General features: G+C 31.9%; 1 protein-coding gene across 1 annotated transcript in view; it reads left to right on the top strand.

Moving 5' to 3' along the window:
• Nucleotides 1–2,363: 2,363 nt before the first annotated feature.
• Nucleotides 2,364–11,172, top strand: part of LOC117178475 — a 19,409-nt gene continuing 10,600 nt past the window's right edge. Inside the window, exon 1 of the mRNA XM_033369902.1 lies at nt 2,364–2,393. Within this exon, the coding sequence (XP_033225793.1) occupies nt 2,377–2,393 (17 nt within the window). The 5' untranslated portion in view covers nt 2,364–2,376. The remainder of the gene's footprint in view (nt 2,394–11,172) is intronic.

Genomic DNA, 11,172 nt, shown 5'->3' on the forward strand with positions numbered 1-11,172 from the left:
AAACAAGATTCAAGATAAATCACACACCCAAGGGAGGAATAGCCTATGTTTACGGAACCACGTAGAGGACCTTGCAAATAAAATCATCCTCCTATTCCCCGGAGAAAAATGATACCGATCACTATGTAGCTCCTCCGAGAAAAAGTGGCCCGCTCCTTACCTGATTTGATCTGTTGAGGCCTCCCTTGAATTCTAATCGTATCAGAAGAGATGATTACTATGGTAGCGCAGAATCCGATGAAGGACAGCATATTCTCCTACAAATTGTAGGTCTTTGTGAAATGTAACTTTCGTTTAACTGTTGTGTAACTTTTCTATAACTTTTGCCGAACTTTACGAAAAATGTTGACGAGTTGGTGAAACGTATTCGATCGGTTAAATTCGATACTCGCGAGTGAATCGGATGGCTTCGCACGATGTTGGCAATGAAGGAATGAGTGTTGTGCGAGTGACTGAGTAAATCGGGATGAAGGTGGGCAGTTGGGCACGGGTGGACGGACCGACCGACCGACCGACAGACGGACCTGCGGGCGTACACGAGTCAATGAGTAAGTGGTACTCACCCGAAGAACCATAGGAGCCCTCACCTTACCTAACTTAACTTCCTTTCACCCCGCCACACACACAACTCCCTTTTACCTTTTACCTTAACTCCCTCTTACCTTCTTCTTCTTCCTCCAAGTCTTCACTAGTTTTCACGAACCAACGTACTTGCACGCACTCAGGTATTACACACCTAGTACCCCACCTGTTGCATCTGTGCTTACTTCATTTCTTATCTTCATCTCTTCTTCTCCTCCTCTTTTCTTCTTTTCTTCTTCTCTCGTGTACACACATTCAACTTGTTTGATGCTCACCTGGCTCACCAGTGACCGTCACCGACAATTTTTTCACCTTTGATCCCTGACTCTCCCTCAAGTACTTCCTGCTTCAGGAGAGAAGAGAAAGAAAGAGAGAGAGTGAGAGAAAAAGGAAGAAGAAACGGGGAAAAGTGCCTCTATTGAGCACACTGAGCTTCAACCCATCATAAGTATGATGACAATGATGACAAAAATGACGACCCTGAAGTTTTCTTTGTATATATGGATTTTAAAATTTTGTAATTAATTATAAAAATTTGTAATTAATTTTAAACAAACTAAGAGTCCGATCGAGAAACCAAAAACACCTTTGGATTCCAATCAAAAAACCTAAAACACTTTTGGTATTGTTTTCGAAATATCCAAGTACACATTTTTTGTAATTTTATCGAACAATTTTCTAAGCAATAACATTATCTTTGAATATTTTGCATTTGTTATAAGCAAACTAAGCCTCTGATCATAGTTAAGTTGTTCAAGTTAGAAAAAATTTTAAACTATACCTACAAAATTTTTTGAAAATTATAAACAGCGTAATTGTTTATAAAATATTTTGTAAAAAGCAATTGAGATATTTTAGAGACAAATCTAAAAGTATTTTCAGATTTCGATTAAAGCCTTAGTTTGTTTGACGATCTGATGTTTATTTTTTTTATAACTGTAGGTTATGTTGGTGTTTTCTATTTGAAATACATGTTATTGAACATAAAATCATTAGATTTTAATCTAATGATTTTTCCTTAAAATAATAAAATATATAGGCTTGAAAAATTTCTCCTAATGTAAGTGTTTTATGTCAGAAATTGAAATTTTAATTAAAAAATCATTAGAATTAAAAGAATATTCATTTTTTTCAAACAATATTAAATTACTTTAGAATTTCAGATCGACAATTGGCATTTCCAAGTAAAGATGATTACAATTTGAACAAGATTTAGAGTTTTTAACACTTTTTGATTACATTAGTGTTTTATGTCAAAAAATTATATGAATAATTGAAAAATTATATTTTGAAGAAGATTTACAACTTTATAATAGGTGTAGTTTATTTTTTATATTTTTTAAGCTAATTAACCATTTTTTAACAATTTTAGGTTATGTTAACAATTTTGCCTAAAAAATGTGATTTTGAACAATAAGCAATAGGTTTAAAAGAAGATTTATCATCTTAAACCTTATTTTGTTAAGTAAACTCAGTGATTTTCCTCTAAAATTGCTATTTTTAATAAAAAATCGTCAGATTTCAAGGAATATTGACAATATTTGAACAATAATAGGTAATATTAACATGTATTTTTCGTTAGAAATTGGCATTTTTTTATAAAAAGTGCAACGGTTTAAATATATATACACTCGAGTATCGCTTTAACGAGGAGCTCGGGAACCAAAACGAGTTTAAATCATGTGATCGTATGTCGTTTTTCTTTAGAATGTATGTATATTATTTAGTTGTCATTTTGTAGTCGGGATTTTTAATTTGTATTTTAATCAATTGTAAGCAATTACCAAATCATGGATGAGACCATACATCAAGTAAGTACATATACAATTCCAATTAAAGTGCATGTCAAAATAAATATTATATTTTCTCGTTGGAAAATTTAAAACAACATTTAGATTTCAAAATACGATTTGGCGCAACATTGCACTAGTGTACGATTTAAGAATTGATATTAAGTATAACTTACAAGTTTTTTTCAATGTTTCGGAAACTGTGCTTAGTTTATTTGCAAAAAAAAATATTTATTTTCAATTTTCACTTTAAATTTTTCACATAAATTAATATTTCTTCGTTTAAATTTTTTATGCAACTTGAATTTATTCGAATCCAAAATGAATTTAGGTTAATTAAGTAGTTAACCTTATAGTTTTTGATTTTTAGCGTATTTAATATGTATGATACTATGTATTATCTAATTAAAAATGCATTGTCGTTTTGTGTAAAAATGATTGAAAGTAGGAAATTTATCGCTTTGAAGGCAAACTTGTTTATATTTCAAAAATAAATTTATTAAAAGAGGAAAAAGATCTAATTCTAGTGTATTTTATAAAGATAAAGAAATTTAATTTTGAGGTTACGGTCTCTTTCCAACACCCTTAACTTTTTTTTATTAATCTCCCATAGTGCATCAATTCTTCTTCCTCTTTCAATTTTATTACAATGCACAAATGAGAAAAATTATTTTTTAAACTATTATAAAATATGCAATATGTCTTGAGCAATCTGCAAAATAAAATACAATTTTAATTCTAATATAGAATCTAATATAGAAGGGCCATATAGAATCAAATGGGATTGGTTAACATTTTGTTTTGAGTTACACTCTCAGCAAGTAGAAATATTATTCTCTCGTTTGAAAGGATTCATGAAACATTGATGAAATTTCTTAGGAAGAACTTCACGAAGAAGTAGCTTCACTATAATATACTTTTGCTTTAACTTCAATAAGGTAGTTGCTGTCCCTGAGCTACGTACAAGAAACGAATCCTCGGCCAGAATTCAAGGAAGTTAGTCTTTACCTATTCTCAGGTGCATGCTCTGCCCTTACATTGTCGTCAATTTATTGCAAAAGGACCACCGCTTATTTATTGACGGGTGGTATATAGTGCATACAGATGAGCCTGAAAATGGATGCTCACGAGAAAATAAATAATCACAATAAATAGGAATTGAGGATTGACTTATTTAAAGGTCAACAAACAGTTTTTATTAAAAAGACAGTAAACAGCACTCTTTTACGCTAGCGTGAATGGTTAATGCTCCACTCATGTATAGTAGCATCCAGGTTCAAATCTCGACTAAGGCTGATTTTTTCTTGTTTAAAAAAAAATAATGTGTCCCAAATACGTGTTAAACATCAAACTTTAATTATATTAAAATCTAAAAACTCGAACGTTAACTTGCTTTAAAATAGTAATAACATTTTCCAAAAATTATTTACAATTAGATCGAACATATTACAATTTGTGCATGCAAAATAATCGTTACCATTATTAGGTATAGATAAAAAATATTGAAACTATATTATTGAAAAATTGTATACAAATGCTTTGAGCTTTGTTTCAATCATAATTATTTATCAAATGAGAGGTTTTTCAGAAATTAATTATTTTTGCAAAGAATCCCTGTATAATTTCTCATTAGGGAATTACCACAATAAGGCGCTGCTATGCATACGTTAATTAATTATGATATTTCGTGCAGAGAGGTAATTGTCCTCGAATAAGTTTCATAATTAAAAGATGGAATACAGACTGTTTTTCTATAATATTTATAAATTTTGCACTATTTCCTATTACTATAGACTCAAAATGTGATAAAAGCACAATATAGCCTATTATTTAGTTTCAAAACATTAATGAAACTTTTGTTTTCCATCAGTGACATTATTTGTATCTATTGCATATATCGAATGTTCTGGAATGTTCTAGAATATACTGGATTCTTCTAAAATATACTTAGATTTTTCGGAATATTCTTTATCAGTATGAGCTTTACAAGTGAATTACTTCAAATTACAAGTAGAGTACCGAAGATGAGAAGTAGTTTTTATAGGATTACGAGTGCATTAAATATGATTACACTAGATTAAAAGTGGATCAATTCAGATAAAAAGTGGATTACTCCAGATAACATGAATAACTACGAAGTACAAGGGGGCTACTTCAGATTACAAACTGGTTAACTCGGATTTCAAGTGGATTACTTTGATTTACAAGTGTATTTTCTAGGATTAAAAGTATAAGATTATCTGCGACTACACTTAGTTACTGCGGATTATAAGCAGATTGCCTAGGCTTACAAGTTAATTATCGTGAACTTATAAGAGGGTATAGGGATTACAAGTGGATTGCCCAGAATTATTCTGGATTACTTGGATTATCCCAAATTACTTAGGTTATTCCGAATTACACTGAGACTACTGCGGGTTACCAATGGGTTTCTTTAGATTACAAGGGATTAGTTCGAATTACTGATAGATCGTCCAGGATTAACAGTAGATTTTCTACCAATACAAGTGGATTAACAATGATTGTGCTGGGTTACTTCAGATTACAAGTAGATTATCGAAGACTAAAAGTGAATCACCGCGAGCTACTTCAGATGACAAGTAGATTACCTAGGATTGCATTAGATTATTCGGATTACTTCGGGTTAGTTAGATTACAGATGTATTAGTTTAAATTATAAGTGGATTAACGTGAAATACATTTACATTACCTACGATTACAAGTGGATAACCTAGAATTACAGGCCAATAATTTGGGATTAAGAGTGTATCTCAGATGGATTACCTAGGCACACAAGTAGATTATCTAGGGCTAAAACTAGATTAACTTTTGCTGCATGTGGATTGCCGAATATTACAAATGTATTTCTTATGATTACAAGAGAATACATTCGGATTACAATTATAGTGCCCAGTATTACCCTAAATGTTTAGATTACAAATGGATTACTTAGAATGATAAGTGACCCATGATTACAAGTGGATTAACTAAAAATAAAAGTATATTGCCATGAATTATAAGTTGATTGCCTAAGAGTGAAAGTGTATTATCACGAATAACTTATATTTACGTGGATTACCTTGGATTAAAAAATGATTGCCTAGGATTGCAAGGGGATTACCTGAGATTACTTGCGAGTGTATTACCTAGGAACAAAAGTGGATTACCTAAAATCACAAATGAAATACTGAGTATTAGTAATTACAAGTGGAATTTCTGGGATTACAAGTGAATTGCGAAGGATTATGTGTGAATTAACTATGATAACATTTGGATTATCTGAAACTGAAAGTTGAATACAGGTGTATTGGTTAGCATTACAAGTCGATTGCGCAGGATTGCACTGGATTTTCGCAGATTACCAGTTTAGGTATTCTATATGTATATAATATTCTATAAAGCACAGTAGAATACTAGCATAGTCACTAGAATAGTCCGTAATCTACTTGAATGTTTAAGAATACTCTGTAAAGTTGGGTAACGTTCTACAACGTTTGAGTGTACGTATCGTAATGACATAGAATATTCTAAATTATTCTTTAATGTTCTAAAATGTTCTAGAATACACACTAACTTGGTTATGTTTCTGACTATTCTAGAATATTTATACAACGTTCGTTTATAATCTGCAATCTTAACGACCAAATATATTCCAGATATGTACCTAACTGAATAATCTGAAATTTTATAGAATGCTCTAGAACATTTTGGAATGTTGCAGAATGTTCAAAAAAATCATTTTGTTTCTACCGTTCTTTAAGAATCTACAATCTTTAGAGCTTTTATATTTCTATGTCTACAAAAAGCATCTTAACAATATTAACTTTAATCATTACATAAGAATTAATTTTAATGATAAGCGAGTCTCAAACTTTTTTGAACTGTAACTGTAACATAAATAAACAATTATTATTAATTCATAAAGTGACGTATAGGGTTCCATCGACATTAAATTACGTATCCTGAGAAACGTGGATAAGTTTCTTTTGCTTTCGTTCTATAAAGGGATAGTCTTCTAATCAGTAGATGGACTTCAGTGGAAAGCCAATAAGGGCCTGAGATCCCGGATATAATAAAAGCGTGTCACCGGCTTCGCAACAATAGAACATCTCAAGAGAAACACATCACCTTCCTATTTTTATTTTCACAGATAAATTATCCTTATTTAAAACATTATGTATATTATTAGCTGTCGTCGAAGCTTCAGAATCTAGTATAAAATATAAAAATGAAAGAAAATTTGAGGATTTTTTATTAAATTGCAAGATATCATTGGATGTCAATTGATTATCGAGGTACCAAAGTTGTCTGGAGCAAAACCAGAGACAGTGGCGACCAACATCGTGGCTAATTATGATGTCAAATCGAGAGTCAATAGATCGTTGTTACTCACCCATTTATGGCCGCGCCAACATCTGGTTTCCGGTTTCACATGAAGATAAAGCCGTTTCGAACGAAACCCGACCTCCCATGAGTATCAAGTATTTTGCGACAAAAGAAATTGCATCAACCTTGCGCCGCAGCGATTAAAATCAATTGCTCTCTTAAGAATGACCGTCAATCTAAAGACCCTGCATAAGACATCACTGGCATTCACTAAAAAATTTTCCACTTCCTTCTTTCTTTCCCTAAGGATTGCAGTTGTCGGAATGAAGAAATAACGATGCATCTCACACGGCATTCCAGTTTGATCCAGATCAAGATGAAAGTGTGAAAAATTACTTCTCCTTGAAAGAAAACTATCGTTTTGTATTTACTTTTGTAAAAATAATAGTAATTGTTATACTGTTAAGGATGTACACTATGTACAATCAATCTCAAGTAACAATTATAACAATAATAATTGTATGATTTCTCAATTTTTTTTCAAATAAAATTAAGCCAGATAAAAAATTTAGAAAATCCTTCGAACAATAAAATGAGGCCTTGATCATTAGGATTAAATAGGAATTGTGACTTTTCCCTAAAGAGAAAGGAAAAACTAAACCTTTAAATAACTACCGTTAATTAAAAAATTTTAATATGATTTTTTTTAAATGTGCTCATAAGCCTCCATCAAGATTTACAGAAATTAATCATAGATCTTTTTTTGTCGATTTTATCAATCATTTTAAATCCCTTTCGGGGTGAGAGTGACTCATTTGATTCCAGCCTCCTTATATTGAGGTGATCAAGGAATTTAGCGTGTGAGGCGGAAATATGCGGGGGAGGGGGGTATACGTTTTTAGATCAATCCAGACTTCTCGTGTTGTTCATTTTAATAAGACGTTCATTTCGCAATACTGCTCCGACCCATGTCACTGAATAATCTCTCTAGCAAGCACCCCAGGTGAAGAGCTTCACAAAGTCATCATGTAAAGCTCACTGCTTGGACTTATTAGTGTCCAAGGTCTTTCGTTTCAGGCGTCATTTACTCCTCTGACACTCTTCTTCATGCATTTCTTACAAACTATTTTCATATATATACTATTTCTTTCCTGGCATACCCATTTAGCTTCCTGCAGGTCCACGCATTTCCGCATGCAAGCTTTTGTGTTTCTATGGCTTTTTATATCTTTTTTGAATTAAGTAATTCAGTCTTAAAAAATGGTAATATCCAATTTCATGAAATGATTTTAGAAAGGGAACATCGATTAATTGCGTAAGGATGATTTGTATAAATTTTAAAACCCGTTACATTCTATTGTAAAAATTCGTAAGATTTCTATGGACCCCCCCCCCCCCCTATTTTAAAAGAATTCAAAAAATTAAAAAAGTTTTTGGGTAGAATTTCAAATGATTTAAAAATGTTTTAAGTGCTTCCAGAAATCACCTAATAAAATTTCAGAGTGAATATTAATCCTACAAAGGATGTTACAATATTTTAAGGGACTTCAAGGTGTTATATTTGATTTCCATAAACTTTATTGTATTTTAAAGGATTTCGACGTATTTTGAAAGATTTGAAGGAAATACGAACGATTTCCATAGATTTCATGAGACTTTAAGAAATTTTGAGGGATTGTAAGAGATTGCGAGATACATAATAATAAATCACGGGATTGCAATGTCTTTTAAAGGATTTCATGTGATACCGAAGTATTTTCACGAATTTGGAAAGATATCAGAAGAATCTAATGGAATTTTAAAGAATTCAATGAATTTAAAAAAGTTTTCAAGAAATTTCATGTTCAAGAGATCTCATCGAGTTTATCAATATTGCACGGAATTTCAAGGGTTTTCCCGACTTTTCTAGATTTTCAGGAATGTTTTCGGATTTTAAAGGAGCATAAGGGATATTTATTAAATTTTAAGATTTCAAGCGAATTCCAGGATTTTGACAGCTTTTAAAGAACTTTAAATGATTTCCAGGGACCTCAATCGTTTTGAAACGTTTACAAGATATTATCAACAATGTGCAAGCAATTTAACAAATTGCAAATAATTCTCACATAGTTTAACAAATTTAAAGGGATTTGCAAAATTGTTCAAGGAATGCACACAATTTGAAAGTATGATTCTAAAAGATCGCATAAAAAACGTACACAATGATTTCAATGATCACAGGCCTGCAAATAATGGGGTCATGTCAGTTGTTGGAAAGTGGAGGGTCATTTCCGAAGTCATTTTTTACGCTGAATCCGAAACCGGGGTCAGAATTAGCCCAGCACGTCAGGATTTTAAGATATTTGAGGTTATGTACCAAAAAATGGCGTTTTTGGCTACTTTTGAGGTTATTTACAGAAGGCACCAAATTTTTGGGGATTTTTTCTTTAGTTGTATCATATAGTACTGCTCTTTCTCTTCAATTTAAGAGTCGCAGAGTTCAATTAACATTTTTCTTTACCATGTTATGCCAATTTGAGATTACGAGATATGCCCCATTATGTCTTGAGCATTTGCTTTAAAATGTAATAAATTTAAATTAGATTAAAATCCAAATGAAAAATCCTATTTAACGTCCAATAATCAAATTCGATTCTCAGGTATCAAAGAGAGAGCACCTGTTCGTAGGTGCTGTCCATTTCTACCATTTAAATTTTCCTTGACTTGATAAGGGTACTGTGCGAGTACCGAAACGTTGGTAATGCAATTTTATTAATTTTTAATTTTCATTTTGAATGTTATTTTATTGTAATTGGATGATAATAGAAATAAAAAGACGAAAGAAAGAAAAAAAGAAAGAACAAGATGTGATTGGCTACCTTCTCATTTTTCTTTCCTCTTTTTTATTTTTGTCCGAACATTTTTTTATATATATTTTTTTCCAGATTACAATAGAATTTTTGGTTTTTGTTTATTCGTTGTGGTCCAAATTTGGTCGTTGGATTCTTGTTTTTAACAGGATTTTGAATATGTTTTAAATACTTTGAAGCAGACATTTTCTACCCCGAACACCCCCAAGTACAAATTTTCAAAAGAAAACACCTAGTAGAAACTGTCTGCCTCAAAGTATTTAAAGCAAATGCTCAGGACATAATGGAACATATCTCGTAATTACAAATTGGCGCAACTTGGTAATGAAAAATGGTAAATGAACTATGCGGCACTCAAATTAAAGAAAAAGAGCAGTACTATATGCCACAACTAAAGAAAAAATCCAAAAAAATGCTGTCTTCTGTACATAACTTCAAATGTAGCCAAAAACGCCATTTTTTGGGAACATAACCTCAAATATCTGAAAATCCTGACGTGGTGGGCCAATTCTGACCCCGGATTTGGATTCTACGTAAGAAATTACTTCGGAAATGACCGTCCACTTTCCAACAACAAAACCACGTTGGCCTGTGTAATTTAACTCTTTTACTCTATATTTATTGGACGTATGAAGTATGAAACATTACATGATAAAAATGAATAAAAAAAAGATATAATATCTGTGTTCACTAGTATAAAAATTAATTTTGAAAGCCAAAGCAAGTCTTAATTAATATATCTTTAAAAAATAATTAGCAAGAGAACATAAATAATTCCTCGGACGCCTCCCCCTTTAGACAAGGATTCGTAAGATTTTCACAAACATTCTGAAAAGGTCCCACTTAATTTTGTTTTGTTTCAAGCAGGATTTTTCAGGAAAAAAGTACTGAAAAAATCCCATTTAACTTTCTTTTTTGACTTTAAAAAGTTTTGTCTTGGAAGCAAAAATTCAAGAAAAGTCCAATTTTGTATCTTTGAATTTTTACTTCTGCTTCTATGGTTTACAAAAAGTGTTGCTAAATAAACAATAAAGTACCAAAAATGTTCAAAGTATGTCTAATTTCATAAGGTCTTTGTTGGGACCAAAATACCGGAAAAATACCACTTACTTTTCCTTTTTCCCAAAAATCTCTTAGGACTTGTAAGCCAAGACCTATCCAAGACAAGACTCGACTTGATACAAGTAAACGCCGCTTTACCTGTCATGGTCATAAAAGTAAGACAAAGGCCTATGTCTCGACTCAGTTTTGAGACTCAGCCAGACATCGATGTCTTGGAGACGAACTCAAGGCATAACCAAGTCAAACTCAAGCGAAGCATTTTCACTCGGGACATTAGTCCTTTTTCAACCCCGAATACAAATGCTTCGACTTGAGTTCAACTTGAATTGCCCCCAATCAAGACATGCTGTAGTCGAAAAGTTCGACTTGAGCATGTCTCAGTTTTGAGACGAAACCAGACTTCAGGGCAAGTTTTTATGTCTTTAAGGCATAAATTTATCTCTTTAGTCGAATTTTTATGACTTTAACACGTGCGGTTTATAACTTCGAGCGTATAACTGCCCTAACGTAAAGGGTAATTCCAACAGTCATAAAAACTAATTTTTTTAATGGTTAAACAATCT

This window comes from Belonocnema kinseyi, chromosome 8 (assembly GCF_010883055.1).
Source record: "Belonocnema kinseyi isolate 2016_QV_RU_SX_M_011 chromosome 8, B_treatae_v1, whole genome shotgun sequence".
Taxonomy (NCBI): Eukaryota; Metazoa; Arthropoda; class Insecta; order Hymenoptera; family Cynipidae; genus Belonocnema; species Belonocnema kinseyi.